Raw genomic sequence first — 16215 nt, 5'->3', positions numbered from 1 at the left:
GTTCTCGCACTTAAACACAAAAGCAGTATATAAACAATACGGACTAACTTAAAATACAAGAGTTTAACATTTAACTGATGTCATCCGCTATAATTATTATTTCTAAACAAGCTTAGCGAATAATTCACTCTGACCACACGGGATGGAAATGTGTAAAAAGAGTCTGTCACCTGTAGGATTATAAAGAAATTAGTGATGGGACGTTCATGAACTATTCGTTCTATTTAAACGAATCTTTAACATGACTCAGATGAACGAGTATCTCGGAGAGTGATTTGTTCCTTTTCTACTGGGCGTGCATGCGCAAATCATTGCAAAACCTCTGTGGGTTATGTACCGGAAACAGAATTGAGCGATTTATTTTCAATACCTCTTCTACCCTGAGTCGTTCATTCTTTTGTCACGTGACTCCCATAGACCCTATGCAATGCAGTACACAGGAAACTGAATTGAACCATTCCAACGAATCTTCTAGTCCAAGTGGTTCGTTCTTTTTTTACGTGACTCCCATAGATGCTATGCAGTGCAATAGATTTAAAAAAATAAAAGACTCAGACTAGAAGATATAAGAGGTGAGCTACCTTGCATAACAAATCTGTTCCCTTTGTTGTGCTTAAAATCAAAGTGGTGGCTTAAATACGACCAGGGGTTTGCTTCATAAGAATTTGTTGGCATTTCTCTCTCAGCTGTGTCTGCATCACTGGCATCTGTTTAGTCCGTCTCCATCGTTCTTGTCAATTTAGCGCGTTTGTTCTCCACGCCCATTAATCAATCAGTGCAGTGGTTTCAGGGGTGCAATTTTTTTTCCTTCCCTGTTGTATTATTTTTATTATTTTTTATTTTCATTCATTTATTTTTTATTCAGTAATGAATATGACTATTTATAAATATTTAAAATGTAGTGAAGTACAATACTTTAAACAAAACATACTTAAGTAAAACTACAGATTTTAAAAACGTGAAAAGTAGAAGAACACAAAAAATCTACTCAATGACAGTAATGCCAGTTAATGTAATTAATTACTTTCCACCTCTGATCATGTGTTAATAAATGTTTAGCTCATGTTTTACTCCTGGTTTACCTGTGGCTCCGTCTGCATGCAGATCTTGACGCCTGTGTGCTCCCACTACCTGTAAAATAATATCATTTCGCTGCTCCAATGTTTTGGCAGCCCTTAGTTCTGCCTGTTGTATGCGCTGTGGCTATACAGTAGATGCCCGACAGTCTGATTCGAGGTTTTAGGAGCTAAGCTTTCCTCTGGGTACTTTGGTTTCCTCCCACAGTCCAAAGACCTGCAGATTAGACTAAGTGCCTTTCCCAAATTGACCATAGTATGTGAATGCATGTATGAATGTTGACTGGAGGTCCTACTCTGGTCATAAAATGGCAATACAGTGGAACCCTCCAAAGCACTGAATGTGAATGAAAATGTACATATTTTTGTGTTTTTTTGTTGCATTTTATGCAAGATTTAATGAAGAACCATGGGTCCCAAAACTATGTCAAGGAAGGTAGCAAGAAGAAAAGTTTTAGTTTTTTTTTAAGTGAGGTTTAATTTCTATTTATTTAATATTCTACTTAATTTACAAATCCTTTCTAAATGTTTTTAATGTTTTTATATGCAAAAAATATAATTATAGTGTAAAAAATTGGTAATATTGGAAGTATTTTTGGGTGGCTGGAACGGATTATCTGCATTTACATAATCTCCTATGGGAAAATGCGTTTCACAATACAAAATTTGTCCTTAAAAACTCGCCTCCAGAACAGATAAAATACAATGGTAATAACCCCTGACCTCTATAAGTTCCTAGATGAATAGACAGTAATGTAACTTACCACAAAATTATACGCACAACTGTTAAAGGATATATATTAAAGCATTTATTATTATTATTATTATTAGTAGTAGTAGTAGTAATAGTGGTATACTAACACAAGTGTTACTAAAGATTTTGCCATATATAAAAAATATATATAAAAGTAATAACAGTAAACAGTGTAAACCAACTAATAAACGGACAAATAACTTACTAAAAAAAGGGGGGGGGGGTAAATAAATAAAATAATGAAATAGCAGAAAATGCTAATAAAGAATGAAAGAGAAAAAAATTCACTAAATAACTAGATTGGAATGTCGAGAAAATAGCAAAGCAGATTTATGCAAAGCAGATTTATGGGGTTTGTATTTCATAGGGAACAGGTGATAGTTTAAATTGTAAGATTCCTGAATCAAATTAAAAATATCCAATAAGTTCCAAGTTGCCTGATGGTTACAGAAGGTCCACATATTTAGTAATTATTATTTAGTTGTTTTTTTTATTTTAATGCGCTTATTACACTTTTTTCTGAGAGCATAGTTTTATGTATTTGTTTTGAATAATCAGAAGCATAAACATATTTCATTCCGGAAGTCTGAGTTTTTGAATCTTCCGTACTTCCGGGTCAGATTGTAAACTTTGCACGCGCCCCACACGGTGTGTAACCGAAGCGCAGTGGAGTAGCGCGCGAGACCGCGGTTTTCCCGCCTGAGTGTGTGTTTGTGTGTGTTTGTGTGTGAGACAGCGCGCGGAGATGGAGGTGTGTGTGTGCTCGGTGCTCCTGCTGTGTCTGTGTGTTTATGTGACGGTGCAGCTGATCCGCTTCCTGACGGCGGACAGTGACTTCACGCTGCTGTGGGCGGCGGCTCGGGGGCGGAGCCCAGGTAACGGCCTCAGCGCGAACCGGATCAAACCGGCTTCATCTCAACAGAACCGGGTCCAGCCTGCTTTTACCTCAGCGACCCGCTGTCTGATATCTCACTTATCGTTCTGATTATTAACCAGTTCTATATAAAATCTGATCTTTATTGTAATCAGTGATATTATTATTATTATTATGATTATTATTTGAGGTTAAAGCCCACGTCCATGTCTGTGTGTCTCTCTGTACAGCAGAACTCTCTGTCTAACTTATTAATACAAAGAAATCCCATTCTGTAAGGTTGAGTATCTTACGCCTTGTTTACACTAAGTTGTCCTTCTTTGGTGGTCAGACAAATACACTCCCTGTTCGGTAATCGGAGAGTGAATCACAGATGAGAAATGGAAAAAGGAGATCAAAGGATAAAGATGAAGTTTTGTCTTAAAACCACTCCAGCGTGTTAAAATTCACTTATACCACTTCAGCGCTGTTATTTCAGCCAAAGTGAAAATATGAACTAATCCCAGTCAAAATATTCACTTTATCTTTTCTAATTAATATCTATTGGTGCAGGTGTTTGTTTACATTGAGACAGTAGCGCATTAGTAGATTATTTTACAGTAGATTAATAAATCCCACACATAACTGTTCATAACATCACTTTTACTCCACATGTTGATTTAATTTATGGCGCAGATTAAACTTCAGGCAGGTACCAAAGCGCTGGCAAAGTTTCATTAAAATTCCATCCAGGCAGTTTTGCGTTATGTTGTGGACACAATCTGTGTGGACAGACATACAGACTTTATCTGAGACTGGTTTCTGCTCCTCTAATGTATAAAACATAAAGATATCATTGTAAGAGCGAGTTCTGTCCAGATAAACCTTTCTTCTATATATAACCCAGTGTCTAACTCGTTCGGTCTAAACACAACCAGTTTAAACCGGTTTAGTTTCTATTAGATTTAATTAATCTGACTTCAATGGAAGACATTAACAAGAAAAACTGATTAATTATGCAGTAAAACCGCATTCTCCATTCTGTTTTATTGGTTAATAGGAATTATAATGTGTGTCTATATCAATTATCAGTTTTTTCTCTTTGCCTGGTCACGTGTGCTGAGAAACACTTTTCTATGTCCTTCCTGTTGCGCCATAAATCACACCGCAGTGTGTGAGGGTTTGTAAAAGCTGCAGGTTTTTCTAGAGAATTAGTTTTTACACTTGGAGTGAGATAGCTGTTATGTTGCATAGTTAAGGCGTTCTATGTAGAACCTTTAAAGTTTCCTCCAGAATGTTTGTTCTGGCCCACATCTGACTGATTATTCTCTGCCACGATCCCTTTACTCATCCCTCCATCTGTCTCTCCTACTGTGTGTGTGTGTGTGTGTGAGGTAGGCATGGCTCTGAGGCAGAAGGTGGTGTGGATCACCGGGGCGTCCAGTGGGATCGGGGAGGAGCTGGCGTATCAGCTGGCCGCAGTCGGAGCTCGACTAGTGCTGTCTGCGCGCCGGGAGAACGAGCTGCACCGAGTCAGGAGGAAGTGTTTGGGTAAACACACCACGACAGTAAACTTAAGAGTGTTTTCTTTTAGGGGGAGGGATCATAAAGTTTTATTTTATATTATTTTTTAGAGCTGTCCTCTTTAGAAGAGAAGGATATTCTTGTCCTCCCACTCGATTTGTTGGACCGATCGACTCACAGAGAGAAAACTGACGCAGTTCTGCAGCATTTCAGCAAGGTGGCGCTCTCTCTCTCTCTTTTTCTCTGCTGAAGTCATCGTCATTTAAAATATCTTGAATCATAAAGCTGGATATTTATCAACTCTTACAGGAATGTGCAGTGATGTGTGTGTGTGTGTTAAAGCGGTGTCGTGTTTTAAACATCAGTGGTAATCCTGCAGATAGATGTGCTGGTGAATAACGGTGGGCGGAGTCAGCGCTCTTTGTACATCGACACTGACATCGACGTTTACGGCGGCCTGATGGAGCTCAACTACCTGGGAACTATCTCCATCACCCAGCACGTCCTGCGTCACATGATCCACCATGGAGACGGTGTAATAGCAACCATCAGCAGCATCGCAGGCCTGGCGGGGGTGCCACTGTCCACCGGATACTCGGCCAGCAAGCACGCACTCCAGGTGAGAGCGGTGGACAGAAGCGCAGACCTGCAGGAGAATAATGAGACGGTGTGTGTGTGTGTGTGTTAATTACCAGTTGTGTTTTCTCTGAAGGGTTTCTTTAAGTCTCTGAGGACGGAGCTCTTGGACTATCCAAACATCACCATCAGTACCATCTGCCCCGGGCCGGTCGTGTCCCAAATAGTCCACAACGCCTTCACTGAGCAAGTAGACAAGGTAGAGCGAAGTCTGATCTCACCATGCGCTCAGAACAATACGTCATAACCCAAGCGCGTGATTCTGCCTTTAAATCCTCTCATTACGTTTACGTAAAATACTGTATATACCACATTTACATAAAGCACTCCCTGTATTGCTTTTATTTATTAAGTTAACATTTTTTTTTTTGCTTATTTCTTATATCTAATTGACATAAAAACACCCCTTTGCTTTTGTTTTATATTATTTACATAGAACAAGCTTCTTTTTGGCTTATATTTAATCTTATTTACATGAAACATGCCATTTCTATTGGCTCTATTTATTTTTCATAGTACATGCCCCATTTTTTGGCTTATGTTTATATAATTTACATAGATTTGCTTATTGTTATCTCATTAATAACATGAAACATGCCCTATTTACCCTGCATACATTAACTAGAAATAAACACGCCGTTTCCCCAATACACTAACATGTATTACAGATGTGAGCGTATCTCTCTCATTTGCTCTTAAACATTCATTTGCACCCCCTCAACCCCCCACCCCAACCCCTCTGGGTGAAGCCGTTGCCTGATGCAGGTGATCAGTCCCATAAGATGCCGACCGAGCGGTGTGTGCGTCTGATCGTAGCTGGCCTGTCTAACCGCGTGAAGGAGATGTGGATCGCTCAGCAGCCGTTTCTTCTCTTCTTCTACTTGTGGCAGTACACACCCACTCTCGCCTGGTACCTAACCAACCTGCTTGGCAGGAAACGAGTGCAGAACTTCAAAGCCGGACTGGTGAGAAAACGCACACACACCCACACACACCCACTTGTCTGGGTGCTTTGTAGGTTCAGAGTGTATGCTCTGAGAAAACATGAGCGAGATGTTTCTCGTGTCTGATTATTAAGGAGATGTGTCCATGTGGTTTGTTTTTTTGTAGGATGCAGACACGGCGTATTTTACCAAGCCAAAGGCCAAGACGAGCTGAGAACCTGCACCCATTCACTACCACAGGGGGGCGCTAAGTAGGGTAATAGCACTGTGTTTGTGTGCGGTGCTGTAGGTGTGTGTGTGTGTGTGTGTGTGTGTGTTTATGGGAACAACTCCATTTGATTCTAATGATGCATTCGACAGGAAGTCACGACCCAGACTCTGACCAGAGAAAAACTACAGACACTCGCTGTTTAACCCTGAGTTCAGCGAGTGACATTGAATCAAGTGTATTATTTTTGGCTGATAAAATCAATAGATGTTTAGTTTTTACATTTATCATGAATGAATCATGACACTGCTAGTAATTGTTTCTTTTTTTAAATGTTCTTCACATGGATATGATGATAAACAACTAATTAAATAATACGGCAGTAATTTGTTCACTAACCAAATAATGCAATGTGGGCCACTAGAGGGCGCCAAAAACTCTGACTTCTTTAACGGTGTGTGTTTGCGGTTTTAAATCTTCATGGTTAATAGCTTGTTAGGACCCAAGCGCTGTGACATCAGCCATATTACATCATAGTGTGTAAAGGGCCCTCTTGTTTGTTTGGAATGTGTTATTATACATTATATTATACTATATATATATATATTCTATATATTATTATTGATAATAACAGTAATAAATTTCCAAATGTCTCAGTAAACGCTGGTATAATTTCCTTATTTCGGGAGGGATTTTAGAGACGTGCGCTCGCTCGACAGATCTTATTTTTTTATTTTTAAAGATTTTATTTTTAGAGCTTCAGTAGAAAAATCCTGCTGAAAGGGTGTAAAACAGACGGGTTTGCATTAAAACAGCTTTAACACTCCTTCAGCATGTCAGAACCACAATAACGTGTAGTGTGTGTGTGTGTGTGTGTGGACGTGCAATAGTTACACACACAGCTTCTGAACAATTTTGGTTCAGTCTTTTAGCTTATAAGTCACATGTTTCTGTCTGTGGTGTGTGTGTGTGTGTGTGTGTGTGTGTGTGGTAAAACGTGCATTACAGGTGTGTCCTGAATTCATTGTGCATCACATCACGATTGTTCCACACACTGGTTTCGTTTTTGATATTTTCACACACTTTGCTGCATGTTTGTAGTGTGTGTGTGTGTGTGTGTGTCAGAAGCAGGTGAGGTGTGTGGGTCTGCAGGAGTAGATGGGGTAACCCAGCGGGGGCTCGGCGGCCTGCACCGTCAGGTTCCTCAGCAGGAGTGTGTGAGCCTGAATACTGTAGCGCTCCTCGTCGTCGTTGGTGGCGTAGAGCAGCTCCCAGGACAGGTTGGCCCACTGACCGCGCACACACTCCTCACACAGCGCCCCCACCTGGAACACACACTCCTGCAGTGACAGCACACGCCCAGTATATGAACCCTGCGGAGGAGACGTCAGAGAGAGAGAGAGAGAGGATGTTTGTCTGTTAAAGACTCGGGCGAGAAGGAGGGGAAAGGACAAGAACGTAAACTTATGTGTGTGTGTGTGTGTGTGTGTGATCACCATAGTGAGATCATGGCCGAGTGAGAACAGGAAGGGTTTCTCCTGCAGGACTCCGTCGTGCCAGCCTCGCTCTGTCGCCATGCCGACGAACCAGTCATGATGATAGTGATGCAGCGTGGAGTGAAGCTCCTCCTCGCTCTCCACCGGCCCCAGAGACGCCTGGTCTATCAGCAGCTTCACACTATACCTACACACACACACACACACACATCACAGTCAGCTTGTATCGAGTCTCCAGTATTTAATATTTTTGGGTGTCACATACACACACACACACTCGCGCTTGCACATACACACACACACACAGCCGCACACACATAATCAGTCAGAGAGGGGGCGTTACCTAAAAGCCCTGAGGGTGAGCTGATGCAGCTCGGTATTTTCTCGGAGCCAGTCGAGTCCTTCGTGCCACGCTGCGTCTCCGCAGTAGACCCTAAACACCAAACTGGCGCTCGGCACCGAAATGTCCATGCCTAATGCCAGGGCGCAGGACAGCGCCACCTGGCTGTACATCTCCATCAGCACGCGGTCCTCCTGTAGCGCCCGACACACGCCCTGCTCGTCCTCTCCTTCCCACAATCCCTCCATCACCAGCTGAGACAGGCAGAAGCGAAACCATTCGTCTGGGAAGCAGGGCCTGAGTGGGCGGAGCTTGGAGATGGTAAAAGGGGCGGAGGACCAGGAAGTAGGAAGCGAGAGGCTTTCAGAATGCGGCGAGGAGAAGTTAGGTGGGTTGGAGCGATCGTAGGGCATAGGAAAGGGGGCGGGGCTAACGGACACAGCGTCGTCTTTTTCCTTGTCGAGGCTGACCCCGAGTCCGAGCGGCCGCAGCGTGGGTAGAGAAGCGAGCGCCATGTTTTCATACAGACTGTGAATTTCTACCGAGCCCGGAAGAGACGCGTGCTCCTCCTCCGCTCGCATCATCATCATCCTCCTGACCGGCTTCCGAACCGGGACCGGGCCGAACAGGTCATCCTCGTCTGACCAATCCGACAGAGAGGACAAGCTGCTCCGCCCCCTGAGTTGAGGAGAAGACGAGGAATCGAAGTGGCTCTGTGAGACCACGCCCAGTTTGGCGTCGTGCGAGTTGGGCTCGGGCTGCACGGCATGCTGGGAGCTCGGCAGCGAGTGCGACTTGACTCTGTAGGTCCTGTTCTGGATGGTGTGGTGCAGCAGGATCCACACCAACGTCTTCAGGAAGTCGGAGCGGAGCTGCCGGAGGTGATCGGGCGAGTCGATGATGCCGGTCAGGACGTTGCGGGCGTCGGAGTAGACGGTGACGGGCAGGAGGGCGCAGGGTGTCAGGGTGTTTCCCCAGTGGGGGTTCAGGAAGCGCAGGAGACGCCCGGGACGCTCAAGGCGATCGAACGCTGCCTCGAACACCTCGTCGACCCGCCGGGCCTCCACCGTGTGGCACGACGTCTCCTGCAGCTCCAGACCCTGAGCGCAGACGAGACACAGACGAGACACGTGAGCACGGCTTGTTACTACATCACCCCGACAACTCGCTTCAGCAAACGCAGAACATCATCCATCAGGTCAGTATAAACCATGACCACTAACGTTGATTATTACCTCTAGATCACTGGTTACAATTAATCAGGGCTGAAACGGTTCCTCAAGAAACTTGATCACAAAAAATGATCTTGCCTCAAAGCTTCTTGTAATTAATTTTAAAAGCTTGCGTTATGTTTTTGCGCAATTATTAGTTTGCCTTGACATCCGGGTGCAAGTCACCAGTAAACACAGACAAAGAAAAAGCGCTGACTTCACCCAAAAAGCGGAAGAGACGCAAACAGTTAGCTGTGTATTGATTTGAGGGAGCGTTCTGTCGTGGCTGCAAAATGGAAATTATATTAAAATTTATTTTAATGTGTGCCTTAGTTTTTTTTTATACTTAAAGTCATTTGAAATACCCTTTTTTAGTTTTTGCATCTGAGAAAAGACTTTAAGAATGTATTTTACTGTAATGCACTTAATTCATCTCACCCATTTTAATCTATTCCTTCTATTGTGAATAACGACAATGTTTATTTTTAATAAAACGCTGTATGCATTTAAAAAATTAAAGTAGATTTTTCTAAAAAGAAAACTAATTTATCTCTGTTTCTCTTATATGTTTTACATTGCTGTTTAATTAAGCAAAAGTACGTTTTATCTGATGAATCGATTTATTTAATTACATTTTTGGTAAAATACTCGATTAGTAAAATATTCGATAGCTACAGCCCTACAATTAATAGATTAATATTAAAGACCACACACACACACACACTGCTTTTCGCATAAACACTGCTCTGTCGCGATTCTTTTCAAAGGTAAAGTGCAGGTTCATTTGTTTGTTTGTTTTACTTAACAGCAGTGATTCCGTTAGTAAGCGCTTACACGAGTGTCATTAGTGATCTTCCTTGCAAATATTTCAGACAAAACAGTCTTTCCGTTATTCAAATTCAAATAAGAAACGTTTACTGTGTAATAAAGCCTCATTAGAAGGTTCAAAATCCATTTTCTCCCTCAGCCTCTCTTATGTGTGCGCGCGTAATTTGACAGTGTGCCGGTTCATACACTCTCTCTCTCGGGACGGGATGGGCTTTACACACACACACACACACACACACACAGCGTGAAACACTTAAACGTAAACACTTATCTGTCGGGATTTCCTTTTACTTTTTTTTTAAGGTAAAGTGCAGGTTAATTTGTTTTATTTTTACTTTATATTTAAATTGTGTTAATTATTTTTATGTATTAATTTTTTTGGGCTGTAGAATGAATAATTTGAGTTTCCATTATTCCTTATGGGAAATTTAAATTTGGTTTACGAGTGTTTTGGAATATGAGACGCTTCCAGAATGAATTATGCTCGTAATCCGAGGTTCCACTGTATTATTATTAAAATAACTCAACTTCAGCCTAAATTCGAGATGTGGGAAAAACACTCGGCACACACACGTTGAATAAAAAGTTAATTATACTCACACTGTTATAGTATGGATCAATAAAGCTGAAAAACAAACATCTTAAAAAACAAGAAACATGTACGGTGCCGTGAGAAAGTATTTGTTCCTTCCATTTTTTTTTGTGCAAATGTCACATATATGATGAGATCATAAAACTAATTTTAATATTACACAAAAGTAACCTGAGTAAATACAAACACAGGTTTTACAGTAAATGATTGTTGTTGGTCTTTCGGCTGTTCCCGGCAGGGGTTTATCACAGCGGACCATTCGGTCCACACACACAAAAGCTTGCCACAGGTTTTACGCCACATGCCCTTCCTGGCGCAACCCTCCCATTGTATCCGGGCCTGGGACCGACATGCATCCACTGGCTGGGGGGTTTGGGTGCTGACCAAGGGCCAGATAGGTTTGAGGAGATTTAACCCCAACAATTTACTCGGGTTATCTTTCTGTAATAAAATTTATTTCGTGATCTCAATCATTTGTTGTGTGACGAATATGCGAAAAAAAACTAAAATTTTTGCACAGCTGTTTGACTAGCATTAGCTTATCAGCATTAGTGCAGAAGACTCTGCATTTTGTTGTTAAGATGTTGAGCAGCTCCTCCTTGACACTGTGAAGGAGTATCCTCTAGGGGGCGACCGTGCGCTGGTCCTACCTTGATGTTGACTGTACAGTATCCGTAGCCTTTCTCTAGGACGCTGATCCACACCACTCGATCCTGGAACCGGCCCAGGAAATGAGAACCGGCCGAATAAGCACCTGAGGTCACACACACACAGAAGATATTCTGATTTATGAGATTTAAACCTGCACTCCAACAGCAGTATTTGTCTTGTTGCAGCCCAATAACAGAACAAAAGACTCTAAATGACTTTAATATCCGTGAGTGATCGTAAACGAGCTGCTCCTCACCCAGGGCACCGCTAGCGAACGCGTGCGTTAGCGCCGAGGCGAGCCTGGCGCTGAGCTGCTGGTAGTAGATGGAGTCGGGGCAGGGGCAGGCGGTGCCCGGCGTCCCCGGCCACGAGCGCAGGGGTCTGGGGAAACCGACCAGGAACACGGGCAGAGTGAAGAGCGGCAGGAGAGGAGCGGAGAGCAGAGCCGACAGCACCAGCACGCCGACCAACAGCGGGCACAGCGCCACATTCAGCCCTAACAGAGCGCCGGCCGACTGACGCCGCTGCTTCGTCTCCGTCCAGGAAGTGATCAAGACGGTGAGAGCGAACTTCAGCTTCAGCAGGAACTGAGAGAGACGGTCAGAGACCAGGGACACCTGAGAGACGGAGAGAGACACACGGGATCAGAAGTTTGGAATCATGGTCACACACACACACACACACACACACTCACCACTATGAGCTGCACTCCGATGCCCAGATCGTGCCACTGGTGTGCGACTCCGCCTCCATCTGCCAGTCTCACCAGCACCACTACCGCCATCTGCAGGAGAGCCTCCTCACTGCTCTGCCACGCCTATGACATGAGCAGGGGTGTGATGAAGTATTTTCCTCTAACAACACATAATTTATTCCTCTTACACGCGCACACACACACACACACACACACATTTTTATTTCTTAAAGAATGTCATACTTTTTATCTTTTCTTTTATTACATTTTTTAGATTGCCGTTTGCGAGCACACACTGGGCATAAACCCTCCCCACTCCTGAGGTTTCCTTGAGGGTGTCTTATCTGTTTATAGTGTACACTAAAAAGTCAAAAGTTTGTCCACCTCTTCTAACTCCATGTTCGTTCCTGGTTTTTATTTCTTTCTACACTGTAAAACTTTTCACAGAAGTTTTGAAAAAAATCCAGTTTTCTTCTAGAATGTGAAAAATAAATCACTAAACAAACAAACAAACAAACAAACAAAGAAAACAAAAACCACATTGAACTAGAAGGCGTGTCCAAACCTTTGTTTGTTCTGGTTCTGTATATTTAAACGAGTGCGCTCCTGTCCTCCTTTATGTCATAGCTGCTATAAATGCTCCCTTTCATCAGCGTCTCTCTTTATTCTCTGTCCTGAAGTTAATAAGATAAAAACAAGGAGTGAGACACCTTCGAGCTTTACCTCTGACACTGGAGACTCCTTCCGTTAACATTACAGAAATGTCTCCTTACTCACGAAACTTGTGATTACACACGCCTAAACAATTTGACGGGCTGTTAGCTTTAAACAGTTAAAGAGAAGCAATTATCGCCTTCTGGCCAATCAGAGAGCCGGATTCAACAGCACTGTAGTTTTTCTTCTTCCTGTTTTCATTGGGTCAGTGACGTACCGCTCTGAAGGCTCGTGTCAATCCCACTGCCGATGCCACGCTGTGTAACTTGTACAGGGACGCGTCTGTGGCCAAAAACCCAACCATTGCTAACGGACAGACTGAAAGAGACAAACACACACACATTTTTAATAAGTATTAACTAAATAAATAATTTGGGAAATGTAGATTCATGAATGTTTATATTATTATTATTATTATTATTATTATTATAACGACTACACTGTGAGATGCGAGAGAACAGCCGACTCTCCTCACCCAGATTTATTAGCGCTCTGCGGACGAGTGCGGCGACCCACAATCCTCTACTGCTGCTCATGAAGGCCTGAACGCTGCTGAGGCGTTTGGGGTAGAGGGGGTTGAGGACGAGTCCGCCTAACACACACGCCCCCTGAATCTCCCGTAGCACACGTGTAATAACACACAGAGCGACTAGGATCCAGCCAATCAGAGCCTGAGGGTCCGGCACGGTGTCACATGACCCCTGGATGGCCCCCTCCGTTACGTTCAGCCCCCCGGCGGGACAGAGTTGGTTCAGCAGAGCCGCTTCGGTCATGGCCGCCGCGAGGACGAGGGCGGAGAGCGGGACACTCCACCAGCCCATGCTGAGTGAGCGAGCGTTAGGGTGTGTGTCACGTCTCCTGCACCGTAACAGCGCGGCGATCTGCGTCAGGTCCTGACTGAGGATGAACCCCGTCGGCACGGTGAAGAGGACCACGCCCAGAGTTGAGGGGATGAAGAACGTGGAGACGGAGACGCACACGGAGGACAGGAACATCAACACCAACCTGGTGGAGAACCAACAGCCTTGAAGGTGAAGATGTATTGATGTGCGCCGTCTGTGTGTGTGTGTGTGTGTGTGTGTGTGTGTGTACCTGCGGTTGGTGGCCATAGCTGATCCTCCCATTATGTGTATGAGGCTCTGCTCCATGATCCATAAGACGAGAGCGTCCAGAGGAGGCAGCATTCCCAGCGCCCACAGCACAGGCAGCACCAAGAACAGGACGTGCATCACCTGACTGGCCACCTGCAGCTCGGCCACGCCCCCTCCTACACACCTGAGCACAGAACACATCAACAGGCTCATCCTAGACCCTAACACGACTTTACAGCTGAAATCACAGCTCTGTAAGTAATAGGAGGCGGGGCTGTGTGAGGGGGCGTGGCTAGGTGGGCCTGGGTGTGTATGTGGTCACAGTTTTTTTCTGATGGAAATTTAAACATAATTTGATGAGTACCTGAGCGCCAGATCCACGGCGACAAAGCTGAAGATGTAGAGCGGCCTGGTGAGCGCCGTGATCTCGTACGTGTCCTGCGGCTGGAAAGTGGCCGTTTCTGCCGCCGTGTTCACGATCAGCGCGTATTCTCCGATGCACAGCGTGACCCAGCTGAGTGTGAACACCGGCACCACCGCACCGACGTTCCCGAATATGGCGGTCAGACGATCGGGCAGGAGGTACCACGTCCCGAATCCGCACATCGCCCCGGCCAGCACCGTGTGGAGAACCACGTTAGCCATGAACCGCTTACCCGGGGCCACGAAGCGCACCGTCTCGGGTCCCGCGCACCGCGTGAACTCCACTTCCTCCTCGTCGGCCATGACGTTGTGTCCCACCGCCAGCCTCTGGACGGCGCCGGTTCTCCGGGCCACCCACTGGGACAGGGTCTGCAGCACGGCGCCGAACGACAGCATGAGCCCCCCGGATACGATCCCGGCACTGGAGTCGTCCATCACCCTGAACTGGAAGAGCAGGGTGCCCACGCCGCCCAGGAGCCACGGCATGAAGAACAGCGCCACCTGGTGGATGTAGACATACGGCGGTGCGCAGTAGCCCAGTTTGAGTCTCAGGCCCCCGAGCACCGTCTGAGGGACCCGCTTCCAGAAAAACTCCTGCTTGTAGTCGTTCAGCAGCGGCACGTCGGGGCCCATGATGAACGCCAGAGTGCTGAGATTCCCACCGGCATCTTCTTTAACCGTGATCACCAGGTGCTGCTCACTTGGGGACATGAACACACACACACACACACACACACACACACACACAGCTGAAACCGGAGCCCCTGAGACCCTACACAGGACCGGCGATGCGGAAAACACATGGATGAAGACTTATCAAATGAGTAAAGCTTAAAAAAAAAAAAAAAAATCACATAACCACAAACCATGTGTACTGACACCCAGGGGGGAGGGGGCGGGGCTACAGAGTCACCACGTGATCTTAACGGAAGGGGAAACCCACAAAATAAAAGTCTTCATTTTAATTACACTTTATACTGGACATTTATAAGAAGCTCTAAAACTCCAGCTTTAAACTTTAAATTTTAAACCTTTCAAGAAAAATCATTAAGACCTAAAAACCTTTAAACTTATTGGACGTGACTGTAAAATAAAAGACTCCTGGATTTACAGATGAGGTGAATATCATACAACATGTGACAAAACACTTACTTTCCCGACTTTATTAGACTTACACTTTATTATTATATTATAAACACTGTTTATCATCAGATGCTAATCTCACGCTAACGCTAACGCTGTCTCCATGGCAACAAAACGGTGCGTTTAACCTCAGCCTGGACACAGGGTGCACAGAAAGTACAATTATTCTGCTATTACTTATTAATGACGCTACATTGTGTGCTATTTATTATATCTAAACTATTTATGCATTATTTAAAAACAGATATCTAACCTTAAATCAGTGACGCTAACTAGTGAGGTACAGCCCGTACGATTTGTTTTTCTTTCCCATCTGTATTCCAAAAATCCCGCCTCCTGCGCGGCGATTGGTTAATCTCGTCCCGCCCCCTGATATCGATTGGCTACGGGGTTGAAATCCCGGCGTGGCTGCTGTGTACCGGAAGCGGGATCTGCCCGAATACGGGTAGGAAGCAAAATAACACTAGTCGAACAGTGCGGTACAAAACAACCGAGCTATTTAGCTTAATAGCTAATTAATAAACCAGATCCTGGTTTGATGTTATATATTTTTTAAAACCGTTAACAAAGTTATAAAATTAAAAAACATAAGACGTTATCGTGTGAGGTTTGTTTTCGTTACCTTTGCTGAAGCATCCATTGTTTCCTGCCGCTGCTGCAGCTAGAGCTTCACGAGACCGCTGTGGGCGGGGCCTGGAGCAGGAGCCACTGTCAATCAAGAACATGATTGACAGTGGTTCCACCCATCTATAGTTTTAAGGTTTTTTTTTAACTCAGGGAAAAATATAAAGTACTCTCACGTTAATCCTGAGTTAAGTGACGTGTCTGGTATTAAAGTCGATGTGCTGGAAGCTGGAAAAATGGGCGAAGTGCAAGAACCAGAGTGAGTCAGGGCCAGACTAACATGTCCAGACGACTGGGTTCAGAGCGCCTCCACGACACAGCAACACATTTCTTACCCGTGTGCTTTCTGGGATTTGGAATTAGGGCAATGTTCAGAAAGTTAACATGAAAGGGGTGCACATATTTATAGGTGT

General features: G+C 44.6%; 2 protein-coding genes across 3 annotated transcripts; one reads left to right on the top strand and one right to left on the bottom strand.

Annotated features, from left to right (window-relative positions):
- The first annotated feature begins 2452 nt into the window (after positions 1-2452).
- Positions 2453-6574, top strand: dhrs7 (dehydrogenase/reductase (SDR family) member 7). The gene is made up of 7 exons (XM_053501596.1): positions 2453-2705; positions 4082-4234; positions 4318-4424; positions 4587-4826; positions 4920-5042; positions 5593-5808; positions 5954-6574. The coding sequence occupies exons 1-7, from the start codon at positions 2576-2578 to the stop codon at positions 5999-6001; spliced, it is 1017 nt and encodes a 338-aa protein (XP_053357571.1). The 5' UTR covers positions 2453-2575; the 3' UTR covers positions 6002-6574.
- A 154-nt stretch (positions 6575-6728) lies between these two features.
- On the bottom strand, positions 6729-15836 carry pcnx4 (pecanex 4). 2 transcript variants are annotated; one of them, XM_053501587.1, is made up of 11 exons: positions 15801-15836; positions 13977-14735; positions 13614-13796; positions 12997-13526; positions 12739-12839; positions 11808-11930; positions 11370-11730; positions 11113-11216; positions 7835-8931; positions 7492-7678; positions 6729-7368 (listed from the first exon to the last, which is right to left on the bottom strand). In XM_053501587.1, exons 1-11 carry the CDS (start codon positions 15812-15814, stop codon positions 7117-7119), a joined length of 3711 nt encoding a protein of 1236 aa, XP_053357562.1. In that variant the 5' UTR covers positions 15815-15836; the 3' UTR covers positions 6729-7116. The 2 variants fall into 2 exon arrangements, with proteins under 2 accessions (XP_053357562.1, XP_053357563.1); XM_053501588.1 differs by lacking the exon at positions 15801-15836 and adding an exon at positions 15432-15487.
- Positions 15837-16215: the final 379 nt, after the last annotated feature.

Source organism: Clarias gariepinus, chromosome 8 (assembly GCF_024256425.1).
Source record: "Clarias gariepinus isolate MV-2021 ecotype Netherlands chromosome 8, CGAR_prim_01v2, whole genome shotgun sequence".
Taxonomy (NCBI): Eukaryota; Metazoa; Chordata; class Actinopteri; order Siluriformes; family Clariidae; genus Clarias; species Clarias gariepinus.
This window is presented reverse-complemented; position numbering and strand designations above follow the sequence as displayed.

Bases quoted from the DNA above. Each gene is read 5' to 3' on its own strand.
- dhrs7 (XM_053501596.1), top strand. From the start codon at position 2,576: ATGGAGGTGTGTGTGTGCTCGGTGCTCCTGCTGTGTCTGTGTGTTTAT. The intron at 4,827-4,919 runs GTGAGAGCGGTG...TTTTCTCTGAAG, and splicing joins CCAGCAAGCACGCACTCCAG to GGTTTCTTTAAGTCTCTGAG. The intron at 5,043-5,592 runs GTAGAGCGAAGT...CTCTGGGTGAAG, and splicing joins TCACTGAGCAAGTAGACAAG to CCGTTGCCTGATGCAGGTGA.
- pcnx4 (XM_053501587.1), bottom strand. The intron at 13,797-13,976 runs GTACTCATCAAA...TTCTGTGCTCAG, and splicing joins GCCGTGGATCTGGCGCTCAG to GTGTGTAGGAGGGGGCGTGG. The intron at 7,679-7,834 runs GTAACGCCCCCT...GTGTGTGTGTAG, and splicing joins CTCACCCTCAGGGCTTTTAG to GTATAGTGTGAAGCTGCTGA.